The sequence below is a fragment of the Zea mays genome, chromosome 1 (assembly GCF_902167145.1).
Source record: "Zea mays cultivar B73 chromosome 1, Zm-B73-REFERENCE-NAM-5.0, whole genome shotgun sequence".
Taxonomy (NCBI): domain Eukaryota; kingdom Viridiplantae; phylum Streptophyta; class Magnoliopsida; order Poales; family Poaceae; genus Zea; species Zea mays.
Window position 1 is genome coordinate 9,917,887 of NC_050096.1, and position 17,760 is coordinate 9,935,646.

The 17,760-nt window shown below is 44.4% G+C and overlaps 1 protein-coding gene across 1 annotated transcript; it reads left to right on the forward strand.

Moving 5' to 3' along the window:
- Positions 1 to 4,336: 4,336 nt before the first annotated feature.
- LOC100383031 (Core-2/I-branching beta-16-N-acetylglucosaminyltransferase family protein) lies at positions 4,337 to 14,818 on the forward strand. The gene is made up of 4 exons (NM_001175709.2): positions 4,337 to 4,938; positions 5,871 to 5,946; positions 6,032 to 6,147; positions 14,133 to 14,818. Exons 1-4 carry the CDS (start codon positions 4,398 to 4,400, stop codon positions 14,645 to 14,647), a joined length of 1,248 nt encoding a protein of 415 aa, NP_001169180.2. The 5' UTR covers positions 4,337 to 4,397; the 3' UTR covers positions 14,648 to 14,818.
- Positions 14,819 to 17,760: the final 2,942 nt, after the last annotated feature.

Genomic DNA, 17,760 nt, shown 5'->3' on the forward strand with positions numbered 1-17,760 from the left:
CGGTGACCTGGCATGGTTCTATTGGCCGGAAACTTGCCACACGGAGGGCTTTGGGATTACAACCACAGAAATAACGGAAAGTTGTGATTTCTGTGTGGCTTGTCGTCAGCCTTGGACTTCTTCTACCTTGAGCGGTTAACAGAGAAAAGAATTAGGGGGAAGAGAGAAAAGGACCAGGCGACCAGGGGTGGGATTTGAAGTGAAGATAGAAGAGATGCAACGTCGGCCTCTCTATTTTTGACAACCTTTTAGTGATGGTCCACCGTGTATTGTGACAGGAATTTCTCCTTCGTTTGACACATGTAGTCTTCGTATTGTTATTGCCCCTCGGTTGTCAGGCTCTCAATAGTCGGTTTCAGGATATTGTCCGAGGAAATATCGGTGTGATCTTTAGAATCTACCATTTGAGGGCCTGATTTTTAGTAGATCTAGACACCTGTCCCCAGCGGAGTCACCAAAAAGTGTGTTGGAGCTGATCTGGACGCCAAACACTGACATAGACCGTTTGGAGGTGCTCTCTACGGATGTTTGGCACTCTGCGACACATGGCCGGACGGTCCGCGACCTGGCGCAGGAGCGGCTCCTCCTCTGCGTACGTCCGGACTGTCCGTGCATGGGGCTCATACGGTCCGCGATGGCGCAAAGGGTTTTCTTATTCGTAGCAGACCTAGATCTCGCCTCCTGAGAGGGACCCTGTCGGGGAGGAGAGATTCTAGGGTGTGCCTTGGCATCGACAGGCCACCCAAGACGCCTCTAATAGACATAGAGCCAGAGACAGGTGAAGATTTGCGGTAGAGGGAGGCTAAACTAGAGCTAAACTAGAGCTACTCATAATGCATAAAGTAAAAACGAGAAGTGGAGTTGATTTGATCGATTGTGGGGGGTTCAATCAGTCGTAGCCCTTCATCTATATAAAGGGGGAGGTATGGACCCGTTACAAGTCAGTTCCCAAGTTAATCCCGCAGATTTAGCTAACAAATCTCGCAAGAAACTTGTAACCCTAACTGATTCTGCGCACGCGCAGACCATCCGCGCCACCACCGCGGACCGTCCGGCCTACAGGGCGGACTATCCGCCTGCCCAAAAGTGGTCTCAACAAAGTGTTCTTCTGGATGACTAACCCTTTGTTCACCTCACTGCAACCAAACCAACATTGCTATAGGTGAATGGTACAGTTTGAAACAAAAATAGAAATCCTATCTGATGGGGAGATTAGATTCAGATTCAATGAAACAATTGGGATGTTGGGGATCAATGAGACGTGGGAGATTGGCTGTGGGATCCGGTGCGCAACACATAGCAACGACACAACACACAAACCAAATTATTGGTTAAATGAAAAGCGGAAAGCAGAAGGTAATCAACAACATGCCTTCTTAAGGCCCGAGAGTGATCAGCGACATACATACCGATGATGAGGAGCACCTTCGTGACCTTGTAGCGATTGCGGCAGTAATAGACTCGGGGACCCTCCCACTTGTCGTTGTCCGCGTACCTGCCCATCTCGCAGTAAGGCATTACATCTCCCCATCGATCAGGGTCGGCTCATGGTTTTGAAAGGACATAGGCCCATCTAAATATTTGGGCCCTTAATATATATTTTCACTTATGTATCATTTAAAATGTACTTTAATAGAAAGCTGTAAAACAATGATATAATCTGTGTGAACACCTCAAACTTGTAAAATTCGACATCTCATTTAACACTATAGAATGTCTCTCAAAATAAGTAACGCGTTGAGCATTTCTTGAAGCAAAATCATTAAGACCAATATTTAGATCAACATTTACCAATATATCCTTCTCGATCGAACATGTAAAATAATTAACTCTAAAGGACTCTATAGATGACACTGATTCTTCTTCGTTCCATGTATTCATGTTTCTCATATGCTCAAAACTATTTTCACGCTATTTGATCCTCCCACTAAGATGCTTCCAGTCCCTCAATCCATCATGTGCCAGCAAACTTTTGGTCTCATTTGATTTAAACAATCAACAACAAAAATAATAAACTTTATCCACATGCTTAGAATAAACGAATCACTTTCTATCAACAATCTCAGAATTACTTAACTTTCTTTGGTAGAAGGTACAGAAAAAATGCCTACCAAGATTGTCTTTAGGGAACTACATATTCAATTCTCTCATAGGCCCCTTTTCAATTAAGATGTCTATTCTTTTATGGTCTAGATTATCCTATGTTTTAGGATCAAAATTTTTAGGAAAAGATCCTTCTCCATCACCATCCTCTTGCTCTTGATCTTGCTCCTGAATGACCTGATTAGCCTCATCGTCCTGGTCGATTTGAACTCCAACTAAATTTAGTTCCTGTTCTTGATCATGTGTGTCCTGACCATCTTCCTCTTGTTCCTCGTTAGGAGAAACATTAGTGCTAGTTGAGAAAAATCTATGTATAGCACCTTTATGTGACTCGATTAATTGATTTTCTTGCTTTATTTTATTCCTCTTTTTTGAGCACCAGACAAATGTTTTGTAGGTAACATCCTAACACCCCCCGCTAACAATTGTGTGAACATATTTTGAAAATTTATGTATTCAAGCTGCAACATTTATAACGATGGTGGAGTACGAGTGAAATTTCCTAGGCACCCACCACCACATGCAGAATTCAGTAAACACTACAGCCATGGAATCTTGTAGAACTGCAAAATATTATAGCTTACACATTGAAGTAAATATTGCTCAAACAAAAGATGCTGAAAGGACAAAACAAACTATGAATTCCAATAACTTAGTGAATTCAAACTACTGGTTTCTCAGCTTATGGACGATACTGAGTACAACTTGCAGTATCTAAATCAATATGAATACTAAAATTATGGAGTCTCATTCATTTTAAAAATAAGACTCATGCATAGCACATTCTGAACCATCCTCCACTGAAAGTTGCAAATTTACAATTTTTTACTGACACAAAAGGCTTCATTCTGACATGTTGCCGGGTGGTTGTATACTGACCAGAAAATCAGACTTTGGCTGCATCTTACAGTGGCTGTATACTAACCAGAAAAGGAGGGGTTCAAGCAGTATGCATAGCACATATGTGCACACCAAAACCAAGGACATTTGTTGGTAGCTAAGTCCTAGTCCACGAAGAGGAGCTTGGCCTCGGAGTGGCGCAGGATGGTGGCGACGGTGTTGGCGTCAAGGCGACTGGTGTTGAGCACGGCGCTGTCCATGGGCACGACGAAGCATCTCGTACATGGCAAGATACTCCCTCCAGTGCAGTAAAGGTAGTCGTTTAGGACATGATTGTGCATACCAAGGAGTGATTAATTATCATAGAGTTTTCCCTGTTTGCCCCTATTAAATAGGGATATGGGTGCATTAACGTCACTAAAACAATTAGGCTTGATTGGTTGCTGCAGCAGCTCCAAGGCATTCTAGACTGAAGGTCTCAAGTTCGATTCCTCTTAAATGCATCTTTTTTTGTGCAATTACTAGGGGCAACAACGTCCAAATCCCAGACCCACGCGCGCTATGACTTCTTTTTGTGCACGCTCGGTCACGCGCAGGATGACTTCTTTTACTGCACCAGAGGGAGTATTTTAGGATATCTGTAGTCCGGAAACAAATAAAACTTAGCCATTCTAGTGTCAATTTTTTTTATGAACATCACCTAGTATATGTGTAACTACAACATTTTGAGATTTGCATATTTCAAAAAAAGAGTGAATTATTTACACAAATACTTCATAAGGCATTACTTAACTTTCTTTGGTGGAAGGTATAGGAAAAATGCCTACCAAGATTGTCTTTAGGGAACTACATATTCAATTCTCTCATAGGCCCCTTTTAATTAAGATATCTCTTCTTTTATGGTCTAGATTATACCATGTTTTAGGATCAAAGTTTTCAGAAAAAGATTCTTCTCCATCACCATCCTCTTGCTCTTGATCTTGCTTGTGAATGACCTGATTATCCTCGTTGTCCTGATCGATTTGAACTCTATCTAAATTTGGTTCTATCTAAGGGCTTGTTCGGTTAGCTCTCAATCCATGTGGATTGAGCGGGATTGGATGGGTTTGAATCCCAAACAGCTCAAACTACTTCATAATTTTTTCCAATCCCATCCAATCCATGTGTATTGGGAATAACCGAACAAGCCCTAAAGCTATTTGTTAGGCGTGAGATGGACTACCCAAACACCCTCAGTCTTTGCGGCTGTTGCACGTAAAGGCCTGATGCCAAAGTAAACTGATCGAAGGTGCACACTTCTGAGTTCTGACACAACACCAAACGCAAGACAGCCCGCGAGTCTCATCAGTTTCACCAGCCGCCCATCAATACTTTGGCAAAGTTTCCTCTTCCTCTCCCGCAGAGCAGGGCGCAGCAGGCAGCCGCCCAGAAAATTTCCCCTCTCCACCCATGCAATGCAATCCGCCGCGGCGGCCGCGCCCTCCTCCCTTCCGCTCAGCGTCTTCCCCAAGGATTCCCGCCCGCTCCCGTGCCTCCTCCTCACTTCCCTGCTGCTGCTCCTGACCCTCCATTTCCTCTCCTCCTCCCCCACCCCCTCGCCGCCTCCACCGCAGCCCCGCCTCGCGCCGCTCCCGTCCACAGCCTCCGCGGGCCCGGCCCCGTCAGCGCTCGCGTTCCTCCTCACGGGATCCGCGGGCGACGCAGACCGCCTCCAGCGGCTGCTTCTCGCCACCTACCACCCCCGCAACGTCTACCTCCTCCTGCTCGACCGCGCCGCCTCCGCGGCCGACCGCGCGCGGCTTGCTCGCAGCGCGCGGGCTGCCCCCGGCCGCGACAACGTCCATGTCGTCGGGGACCCCGGGTTCGCCAACCCGCGCGGTGCATCCGCCCTCGCCGCCACCCTGCACGGGGCCGCGCTGCTGCTGAGGGTCGACCAGGGATGGGACTGGTTCGTGCACCTCGACGCCGATGAGTACCCGCTCGTGACCCCCGATGGTGATCCCTCTTTACACCTGTCCGACTAGTTTTTGGTGTATATATGCCGTAGACCCTAGTTCCCCTGAGAGATCTAGGTATTTGGGTGATCAGAAGAGTGTTTTTACCTATATCTGTTTTTTGATAGATTGTTAATTTATGCTTGAAATGTTCTGTAGTTTGTTTAGCATTGATAGATCTGTCGGCAACTCTGGATTTGGAGTTATCAAGTAGGTGAATCAGTATGTTGTACATGATAGTTGCCTTTCAGAAGATCATCTTAAATTCCTACTGCATGAGAATGAGTATAGAAAGGTTTGAAAGAATGAGGCTAGGCTTCCTTTAATGAATATAACTCATATTTCGGTAGGTCTCTAAAGGAACAGGTCAAAACTAAATAATAAGTTTGATGTATCATCTTATGCTGATTCATCAGGGGGAAAAATCACCTCATCTATAAAAGCATACTCATGTAAGTCTCAATTGAATTAGGCAGCCATTGAATTAACACTCCCAACGATTAAAAGAAGTGTCATGTTAGATGTTGTAAGTAAGATTGTATTAGCTAGCTTTACTCGTGGCCACATTTTTTAACTTTCCTGCCCTGATTTTTTGGTTTCTAAATAGTGCAATTATAATGTGAGAATGGGGACAATTTGCCCCACAGAGAATATTGTGGTCTTAGTCAACCAATGTTTTTCATTGGTTTTCATTGAACTTGGGTAGCAGATTATTTGTTTCCTAAGGTTTATGCTATGTACTGCCTACTTGAGTCCTATGCACCTTACATGCATTTGTGAATGAAGCTTGAAGCCGTGCGAACTTGCAACTTTAATCTTATCAGAGTTTACAATAGCTGTCTGCTGCTTTTAATCATTTATGTCATAAATTTTTGACAGTTAGTGCAAATGTATTAGTTTATGAAGGTAACTTGATTTCCAAATTGTTTGCAGATCTCCTGCATGTTTTTTCATACCTACCTAAGGATCTCAACTTCATTCAGCACACTAGCTATATTGGTTGGAAGGAGTAAGGGCACTTCATCATTTTTAGTTTTAATCTCTCAATTTAGGGTTGGAAAGTATTTACATTGTCTGTTTGTCTCTGCATCCAGGGAAAGACAAATAAGGCCAATTATCGTTGATCCTGGTCTATATCTCTCATCCAGGAATGACATTTTCTACGCCACCCAAAAGCGTGATATACCAAATGCTTACAAATTATTTACAGGTAAGGGAGCACTGTTTTTAATCTATCACTACCACACGTAAATCAACGGTGAATCATGGAAGCACTCTCCATATTTTTTTATTTGCAAGTACATTCTATAACTTTAGAATAATGTAGAATAAAATGCTTTATAATGCCATAGTCAAGTTAATGCCAATAGGCAAGTGATGTACAGTTGACCCAGAATAGTGATGCTACGGTCCAATTTTTCTGTTGTTGATGCCTACTGCCACTACTCCCTCCATCCTAGTATATAAGGCCTAACCACTTTTTATTATAGTCCCATAATATAAGGCGTGCTCTCACTAGACATGTGTACATCAATGCAGTAGTATAGAGAGAATTAAATACATTTCTTGGTCTTTTGAATCAGATGTGGCTACACCTTATATTACTGGGACGGAGGGAGTATATGATTATCAGAGTAAACCATGCTTTTTGACATGTAAATGTAAACTACCTCTGTTGCAACCTAAAAAATGAATGCAGTCACTTTTTTAAAACTTTGCCACAGATATACACAAGGGATATTTTGATTTATAATATGGAAATGTCAACACTAGATTTTTCACCAAGTAATGCCCGAGGTTTTTATCGCCCAAAATGATAGTTAAATGAAGATATTTTAGGGGGGGATATGTTTGTTACCAGTTAACTTTCGTATGTTGATTATCATTCTATTGGTTAGGGCTATGATAGCTAAGATTCTACTGGTTTGTTTGGTATGATGCATATGGCCATTGGTAATTAAAAAGATTGTTTATTTCTTTAAGTACTCTTCTTGTTGATGTAAACCGTGGTCACTAATTCAAATAAGTTACGATTTGAAGGATGGCCATTCGGACTTTTAAAATGGAAGACTAATGTAGGTAGGACATAGGGAATTAGGTACCCTTCAGTAAGCTGGTCATTTGGTTTGCTGACCATATACCCGTATTTAACTAAATGAAATGTCTCAATCAGGATTTTCTATTACCATTTCATTTTAGCTGCCTTGTCTATTTTGAATTTTCGATAGAAGGGCATTACGGGAAATCTGGGTGCTCTATATACATCTTTGCATGGTGCTGTATTTCATGGTAATATTCAGGCAAATTCTGGCATTTGTCGAACTAGTATATTGAAAATAGGACTGTATTTAAAGCCTGCAATTTCTGTAATCTATTGAATATTGGTACACAATGTTTTTTATTAATCCTTTATGTTAGACTATTGTATCAGGCTATCGGCCTGGCTGTTTGTATAGGCCAAGGGCAGCAGCTACCTTGGCTGCGTACAAGTGCGCCCCCTTTGGTTTTTTGTAGATTAGGCAAGGATCTCCTTGATTGGTGGTGTTTCTATAAACCTAGGACATCCTTGCCTACTTGCCTCTTTTTGTCCTTGTAGATTAGGCAAGGATCTCCTTGATTGGGGGTGTTTCTATAAACTCAAGAGTCCAGGACATCCTTTCCTATATATGTATGTGCTATGCACCCCAACATAATCAATCTACTACTTCCCAGCCATACCTTTCTTCATGGTATCACGAGACCGTGTCCTCTCCTGATCCCCCTTCCGCTTCTGCTTCCCCTAGATCGCCACCATGACCTCGCCTTTCCCTGCTTCGACGCTCCTCGCTGCATCACCCATGGTTGGGAATCCCTCCCCCTCCCCGCGTCCTCCCAGATGGAGGAGGTCCCTTAGGTCACCGCGGTCGCTGAGACGCAGTGCGAGGATCACGTCTTGGCGGCAAGGTCCCTCGTGTGGCTGCCATCGTGCGTGCTGTCGAGACCGAATGCAAGACCAATATTGCGACCAAGGAGCGTGACACCGCATACGATCGCTTGTGCCAGACCCTCCACCATCTAGGGAGCGCGCAATGGCATACGCTGCCAATTCGTTATTGACTCAGGAGGACAACGACGACGACAAGAAGTCTGTCCTCGCCGCCAACGACGTCCACGACGCCATGCTTCTCCATGAGAGAGACAACCGCTGTCCTGAACCTACATGCCTAGGATGTTGCAGTTCAGAACATTCGAAGTCTAGTCCCTGTCGTCCTCGACCTAGCCGTCAACAATTACACCCGATGGTACGAGTAGTTCCTGTTCACCATCGGGAAGTTCTTCCTTTAGGACCTTGTCCTCCTCGTCGATATGACGACCGACTACCTCGACTGGACGCGGATGGACTATGTTGTCCGATAGTGGATCTATAGCACAATATTCAGTGACCTCGTCGAAACCGTGATGGAGCCCGACGCTACTGCTCGCTCTGTCTAGGTTTCCATCGAGTCCCAGTTCCTTGGCAACTGCGAGACTAGCGCTCCTCCTCGATGCCAAACATTGTTCCACTCCAGTATACAATATTCCTAACGTGTTTGCAGGCTCCGACCCTTCAGTGTAAATCCTTTAGCTTTTCTCAAACTTGCGGGTGCTCTGCAGTACTTGATCTTCACTAGGCATGACATTGCCTATGCAGTACAATAGGTGTGCTTCCACATTCATGATCCTTTGGAGCCTGGTCTAACGTTGAGGCGGAGTGCCGCGCTTTGGCCAGTGTAGTGACCGAGGTTACTTGGCTACGACAACTTCTTCTCGAGCTGCACGCTCCTCTTTGTCGCGCTCCGTTAGTGTACTGCAACAACGTCAACACCATCTACATATCCTCCAACCCCGTTCAATATCAGCGCACCAAGCACATTGAGATCGATCTTCACTTCGTTCGGGAGCATGTTGCGGTTGGAGATGTTCATGTACTCCATGTTCCCACATCATCTCAGTACATCTTCATCTTCATCAAGGGGTTGTCTTCTACCGTCTTTATGAAATTTTGGTCTAGTCTAAACGTTCGTGGCACTGATGGTTAGACTACAGGGGCGTGTTAGACTATTGTATTAGACTATAGGCCCGACTGTTCCTGTGGACCAAGGGCGGCAACTGTCTAGGCAGCGTCCAGCCCCACTAGTTTCTTTTAGATTAGGCAAAGATCTCTTTGATTGGCGGTGTTTCTATAAACCCAGGAATCCTTGCCTCTTTTGGTCCTTGTATATTAGGCAATGATTTCCTTGATTGGTGGTGTTTCTATAACCTAGGACATCCTTGCCTCTTTTGTTTCCTTGTAGATTAGGCAAGGCTCTCCTTGATTGGTGGTGTTTCTATAAACCCAGGACATATTTGCCTATACATGTACGTGTTATGCACCCCAACATAATCTATCTACTACTTCCCAGCCATATATTTACCGTTTGTGTATTCAAAATGCCCCATGCCTTTATTACTTTACATATTACTCCCTCTATTTAAGTATATAAGGCGTAACCACCTCCGATCAAAGACCAAAAAAAGTATTTAATTCTCTCTATCAACACTAGTACTACTGCATCGATGCACGTGTGTCTAGAGAGAGAGAGCACACCTTATATTATGGGACAAAAACGAAAAGTGGTTACACCTTTCATCTATTTCTGACGAGCTTTTCTTAGAATCTAGTTGCGGGAAGAATCTGGCTGTGGAGAGAATCTGAGTATCGTGGGGATTACGTGCGGATTAAGGGGTCCGTAGTGTTTAGGATCTAGAAAGTGATAGATTCCTACTATCGCGACGACTCGGCCGATTCGATGTCCACGTTGATTCCGGACGGTTTTCACTAAAGCGATTCTCACAAAATCTGGCTGTAAAGATGGGCGTTTGACAGTCCGCGTCAGCTTCTGGCCGCCAGAAGCTGAAAAAAACTGAAACAAACAGGCCCATGGGATGGAGGGAGTATGTTTTTGTGTTTGGGATTTTTTCTAGTGTTACTTTGAATTTATTGTTGTATAATTTTTGAAAACATCCTATGGAGGCCAATGTGAAAAGAACGACGGGCCTGGTGCAGCGGTAGAGCCTACCGTCTGTAATCGGAAGGTCCCGGGTTTGAGCCTCAACCTCTGCATATTATGTGGGTAAGGCTTGATGCTTAAAGATGTTATTAACCTTGAGATTTACAATGGATGATCAGTCCTTAAGGACTATAGGTCATATATATAGGTAGTAGGCCTGGGCCTAATGGGCATTAACACCCCTCAAACTCAAGGTGGAAAGGGAGGATCAGAAGCTTTGAGTTTGATCAAGTGAAACTGATGTTGTGAAGAAATCTGCCAATTGAGATTCTGAGGGCACATATTGAAGATCAATAGTCTTCTGCTGACAATGGGATCGAGTAAAAGATGCATCAACACCGATGTGTTTAGTAAGTTAATGCTTCACCGGATCATGAGCAATATGTATAGCACTCAAGTTATCACATAACAGAGGTGTAGACGTGTCACAAGAGGCACCAAGATCAGCCAAGAGCCAGTGCAACCAAATAATTTCAGCAGCAGTAGTAGCAAGAGCCCGAAGTTCGGCTTCAGCACTAGAACGAGATATGGCCGCTTGCTTCTTGGATTTCCAGGCAATGGGAGAAGATCCAAGGAGAATACAATAACCTGTAGTAGAACAACGGTCAACAGGATCACTTGCCCAAGTGGCATCAGAATACATATGAAGCTGAAGTGGGCTATCAGACGCATAGAGTAAACATCTGGATATTGTCCCACGTAAATATCGAAGCACACGAAGCAAATGACCATAATGAGCTGTAGTTGGTGTTGATACAAATTGGCTCAACATATGAACAACATGAGCTATATCAGGTCTGGTGATGGTGAGATAAACAAGACTACCCACAATATGACGATACCGAGTTGGGTCTGCAAGTGGTGCCCCATCCTTCGGATGAAGTTTTAAATGAATATCCATTGGTGTTGCAACAATGCGTGCATCAGTAATTCCAGAGTGATCAAGAAGATCTTGAATATACTTGGACTGAGACAGATAAAAACCTTTTTGAGTCTGCTGAACTTCAATGCCCAAGAAATAGCTGAGTGGTCCCAAATCAGACATCTGAAATTCCTTACTAAGATGTTGCTTGACATAAAAAATATGTTCTGAGTTGTCACCAGTAATCAGCATATCATCCACGTGTAATAGAAGTAAAGTGCGTCCTTTTGGAGAGACATGGACAAACAATGCAGGATCATGTTCACTAGAAGAAAAACCAGCAACTGTGATGACAGAGATAAATCGCTCAAACCAAGCACGAGGAGCTTGTTTCAGCCCATACAATGCGCGACGGAGACGACAAACATGCCCTGAGGGAGTATCAACCTCCGGAGGAGGATGCATATAAACTTCTTCATGTAGATCACCATTGAGAAAAGCATTCTTGATATCCATCTGGGATATAGTCCAAGAAGATGAGGCTGCAACTGCAATCAAGGTTCGAACAGTAGTCATATGCGCAACATGTGCAAAAGTCTCATCATAATCAGGTCCTTGAGTCTGTTGAAAACCCCGAGCCACAAGACGAGCTTTATATCTCTCAATGAAAACATCTGATTTGGTCTTAACTTTGAAGACCCATTTACATGTGATAGGAACAACATGCGAGGGTAAAGGAACGATATCCCATGTACCAGTGCGTTCAAGAGCAGCCAATTCATCAATCATAGCTAGCTGCCACTCGAGAAGCCCAGAAGCTTCCTGATATGTAGTGGGTTCAACAATTGCCACACCAGCTCGTGGAAAACCATAGCGATCTGGAGGTTCAATGGTACCACGGTCACGAAGACGATATCCCTGATTAAAAACATCATTAGACTCATTATTGTCAGTACATGATCAGTATCAGGACCAGCCGTAGGAATAGAGCGGGAACGACGAATGTAGGTTTGAATGACAGGTGGTTTGGAAGAGTAAGAAGATGACGTGGAGGTGGAAGGTGTTGTTATGGGAATGAGAATATCAGATGTGGATATAGAAGATGATTGTGCAGATGCAGGAATGGAAGGAAGACACATGAAAGAGTCTCTTTATCAAGCAATTCAGACAATGTCTGAGCCATGGTGAGGGTATCCGAACTGTGAAGCAGCCTTGCACGAAGAGAATCAAATTCAGGTCGAACTCCCATAACAAATCTGTAGGTAAAGAACTTCTCAATGAACTTATGGGCTGGGCAAGGCACAACTGTACAAGCAGGCACCATGGAGGTCAATGCACTCATAAGACGATCAAAGGCTGAATAGTATTCATCGATGGACATATCATGTTGCTCAATGACATGAGTCTGCTGCATAATGGTATGTAAAAGAGCACCGCTATCCTGAACAAACCGATCCTTCAGATGTGACCAGATGGCCTTAGCAGTGGTGAATCTGGACAGACTCATAGTCATAGTTGGTTTAGTGCTATTGACCATTGCAGCCATTACCTTGCCATCATTGATCTCCCAAGTCTTGATTGTAGCAGCATTGCTTCTATCAGCTGCTCAAACTAGAGAATCTTCAGTCAAATGAAATAGTAAATCATGACCTCTTAATGCAGTCTGAACACAAAAAGCCCATTCTAGATAATTCTGCCCATCAAGCACAATATTGACAACAATAGCATTGGCCGACATATTGAAGAGCAATAAAACACTGAAGAATAACAGATCTGAAAAAGACTTGGCTTGATGGTACCAAAAACTTTAGTAGGTGCAGCGGATGAACAGTGGATACGCTGGCTGCAGTCTTGAACGAGACCGTGCGAAGTCGCAGTAGAGCAGCAGATGCAGCGACTGCGCAGGAGGGCGGAGTCCGGGCAGGGGCGGTGCGGGCGTTGCAGCGACTGCGCAGGAGGGTGGAGTTCGGGCAGGGGCAGTGCCACAACGGCGCAGAAGTGCGAAGGCAGCACAGATCCGCGGGCAGAGATCCGCGACGGCCACCAGAGGGCGAAGTCCCTGCGCTGTGTGAAATCTGGCGGGAGCAGGAGGTTGCAGATCTGCGACGGTGGCGCTGGCACTCAAGGGCTCCCTGCGCGGCGGGAGCAGGAGGGTGCAGATCCGCGGGCAGAGATCCGCGACGGCCACACGGCGGCGCGGGCACTCGAGAGCTCCCTGCGCGAAGTCCGGCGGACGGCGGCGCGGGCAGAGATCCGCGACGCGACGGCTGGGGGAGGAAGAAGGCGGCGGACGGGGAAGGGGCGGCGAACGACGACGTGGGCAGGTGGGGGAAGGCCGCGACGGCAGCCGAGGATGGGGCGGCGAACGATGACGTGGGCAGGTGGGGGAAGGCCGCGACGGCGACTGAGGATGGGGGAGGGGGAAAGGCCGCGACGGCGGCTGAGGATGGGGGAGGGAGAAGGCCGTGACGGCGACTGAGGATGGTGGAAGGCCAAGACGGCGGCTAGAAAATTAGGGAAACCCTAATCGTAACCTCCTCTATTACCATGTTACTAACATTGATATTTACAATGGATGATCAGTCCTTAAGGACTATAGGTCATATATATAGGCAGTAGGTCTGTGCCTTAACAAAAGATACCCTTTCCCAGACCCCGCACAGTGCGGGAAGCCTACGACACTGGGTACGCCTTTTTTTTATCCTATGGAGGCCAATGCTGATTTGGCAGTCCCACCTAGAGAACCATTCTGCTGTAGTCGCTAATTTTTTTGTTGACTAGCCAATGTGGATGACAAAATGATGAGGCAGGTCGGAACGTCATGCCTGCTTTAGCTTTCTTGGGCTACAATCTTGGTTTAAGATCTGTGTAGCCATTAAAACTTTGTTATGTCACTTAAGTCATGAAATCCTGTATGCAAGACTTCGACAAGGACTATATCACCTGGAATTCTTCAGGAATCAGGAGTACTCCCTCCCTCTGTTCCAAATTATAAGACATTTTAGCTTTTCGCGATATTTTTTTTACTTTATATTTAGCTAGACACAAAACCTTTAGTAAAAGATTTCAAAACATAAATGAGAGTTGAAGTTGTCCACTGATTTCTTTGAGATCTTCAACTGCATTAGATGACTGACAACACTATATAGCTGCTACACATCATTGTTTAGTGCTATTTCACTTGTTTCTTGTTTGTTGTATTGATAGTTTGCTCTGTTTTTACTTATGTCTAACATAGTAACATTGTCTATTATTTCCTTGCAGGCTCTTCGTCTGTTATCCTTTCTCGGAAATTTATTGAATATTGTATTGTTGGTATGGATAATCTGCCAAGAACTCTGCTGATGTACTACACTAACATGCCCTTGCCACACAGGAAGTATTTTCAGACAGTTCTTTGCAACTCCGCTGAATTCAACAAGACTGTAGTTAACCATGACCTACACTATTCAACATGGGATGCTCGTTCCAAAAACGAGCCACGCCTACTGACTATAGATGATGTAGAAAATATGACCGAAAGTGGTGCAGCCTTTGGGACTAGATTTCCCAAAGATGATCATGCGCTTGATCGCATCGATGAAGAAATTTTGCACCGTCATCCTGGAGAGCTAGTTACAGGAGGATGGTGCATAGGTGTTGGGCATGATAGTCCATGCGACATTTCAGGTAACCCAGATGTTCTGAGACCTGGGCCTAAAGCTATAAAACTTGCTAAGTTTCTTTCTGAAAGGCTGTCATATCGGAACTTTTATTCCCAGCAATGTATATGGGATTGATGCTTGTATAATTTCATTATCAGGGAACTGTTATCTCTCGGGTTATGTGTTTGCGGTTTGCCTCATACTGCGGTGCATTTCGTTCGCCATCATTTGCATATGATGTCTGTAGTTGATTCTCTTGTGATAACCTAAAACAGTACAAGTGGATCATAAGAAATGTTCTACCATAAGCAGCTGCGGCAGCATTGCATTTGCTATCAAGGATTCAAGGGGAGCTGTGGTACGCGAGAGATGAAACCACACGCGAGAAAGTGATGGGAACTGGGGAGACAATAACTCCTGTTTTGGTGAAACGTGATGCAATGATCTAGCTTCTAATTAAAATACTGTCGCACCATAACCTCAGCTCCACGATTTCTCTAGTTACATGTCGTTAAGCTCCAATAAGAGTTTCCTTCATTTCATTGGCCCACTATGGCATCTATTGTCTTCTGCACGGGTTTGACATCTGTTTAAATGAGAACCGACATCACTTTATTGCTTGGATGTATATATACAAGTAAAGCGACTACTAGAGAAGCAGACCTACGGGTCACGTCTGTACACCATAACTGGTGCACGTCCGTTGGCCACTCCCTGCATGGGATCGTGCAGGGGACACGTCCGACGTCCCTTGGCACAAGTCGGCTGGAAGCAGTCAGTAACTCCTTATCTCTCATAACAACATATTCTCTCACTATCATGATTATGGTCCAGACAATATTTTCTGCATCGAGCGGTTTTGTTAGAACTTGTTTGCTCGTCATGTGAGATAAGTTGATGGAGTCCTGCTCTTGCTACTCGTTGGTGTTGCTTCGCTGCCCTTGCTATGTTGTGAGCAATATGATCTGCTTTAGTTGATGGAGTTTCACATAGAAAAGATGCAAAATCCTTATTGATAGGGCCATTTCCCACATGACCCTCCACTATACGCACCATGAATATCTCCCTTGATGGATCATGAGTGTTGGAGTAGAAAGGTCCATCATGAATGTTGCTGCAAGTGGTATCCCATGAAAGGCTTATCACTCGGACCCGAAGTACTGCACCATCTAGCTAATTGCAAAGCTTGGGTGACAACGATGACAATGCATAGCTGGAGACCGGTGAGTGGCAACATATTTATTGTTGGATCTTCATTGTCATCTAAGTTATTTCCTATCGAGACTTGGGTTTCCGAATTTGAGTCGGATCCATGTTGTCGCGTGCTTGACATGGAGTTCTTGTATAGGGGTGGTTGGTTATGACCAGAGTTAGTTGTCGTATCGGATTTGTAACCCGCCTCCATGCAGAATCGGATTCTGCATCCAATCGAGTAGGAGATCTGTTTGACGCGTAACATACTTGCTTGTACATGATGTCTGATTCTGCATCCAATAGAGTAGTGGATCTATCCGATGCATAACAAACTTGCTTGTTGAAAGTCGCCTAGAGGGGGAGAATAGGCAAATCTGAAATTTATAAACTTTAAGCACAATTTACAAGCCGTGGTTAGCGTTAGGAATAAAATCGAGTCCGAAAGAGAGGGCGAAAAACAAATCAACCAAAGAAATAGAGCGGATGACACGGTGATTTGTTTTACCGAGGTTCGGTTCTTGCAAACCTACTCCCCGTTGAGGTGGTCACAAAGACCGGGTCTCTTTCAACCCTTTCCCTCTCTCAAACGATCACCTAGACCGAGTGAGCTTTTCTCCTTAATCAACAGGTCACTTAGACCTCTTACAAGGACCACCACAACTTGGTGTCTGTTGCTTGATTACAAGTTGCTTGAGAACAAGAATGGAGGAAGAAGAAAAGCGATCCAAGCGACAAGAACTAAAATGAACACAAGTGTCTCTCTCTCACAAGCCACTAAGTCTTTGGAATGAGTTTGGGACTTGGAGAGGATTTGATCTTTTGTTTTGTGTCTTGGAGTGAAGTCTAGAACTCTTGTATTGAATGCAATGGCTGAAAACTTGGATGCATTGAAGTGTGGTGGTTGGGGGTATTTATAGCCCCACCCACCAAAATGGTCGTTGGGGAGGTTGTCTGTCGATGGGCGCACCGGACAGTCCGGTGCGCCAGCCATGTCACCCAACCATTAGGGTTTGACCGTTAGAGCTCTGATAGATTGGGGCACCGGATAGTCCGGTGCCGCACCGGACAGTCACTGTTCACTATCCGGTGCGCCTTCTAGCGCTGCTCTGTCTTTACGCGCGCTGTCCGCGCACTGTTCACGTTCACTGTTCACTTTTGCAGACGACCGTTGGCGCAGTAGCCGTTGCTCTGGTTGGTACACCGGACAGTCCGGTGAATTATAGCGGGGTGGCTCTCCAAAAACCCGAAGCTGAGCAGTTCAGAGTTGATCTCCCTGGTGCACCGGACACTGTCCGGTGGCACACCGGACAGTCCGGTGCGCCAGACCAGGGCAGCCTTCGGTTGGTTTTGCTCCTTTCTTTTTGAACCCTATCTTGGACTTTTTATTGGTTTGTGTTGAACCTTGGGCACCTGTAGAACTTATAATCTAGAGCAAACTAGTTAGTCCAATTGTTTGTGTTGGGCAATTCAACCACCAAAATTATTTAGGAAAAGGTTTGACCCTATTTCCCTTTCAATCTCCCCCCTTTTGGTGATTGATGCCAACACAAACCAAAGAAAATATATAAGTGTAGAATTGAACTAGTTTGCATAAGGTAAGTGCAAAGGTTGCTTGGAATTAAACCAATTTAAACTTTCATAAGATATGCATGGATTGCTTTCTTTCTTTTAACATTTTGGACCACGCTTGCACCACTTGTTTTATTTTTGCAAATGTTTTTGGAAAGTCTTTTTCAACGTCTTTTTGCAAATAGTCAAAGGTATATGAATAAGGTTTCGAGAAGCATTTTTAAGATTTGAAATTTTCTCTCCCTGTTTCAAATGCTTTTCCTTTGACTAAACAAAACTCCCCCTTAATAAAATTCTCCTCTTAGTGTTCAAGAGGGTTTTTTTATTATTTGAAAGAGGATCAAATATTTTAGATACTAATTTTGAAAAACTCCTCCTTAAAATATAGATATCAAATGAAGAATTTCTTAGAGGAATACTAATTTCAAAGATATCAATTGAAAACAACTTTGTTTCGAAAGATTTTGAAATTGGTGTGGTGGTGC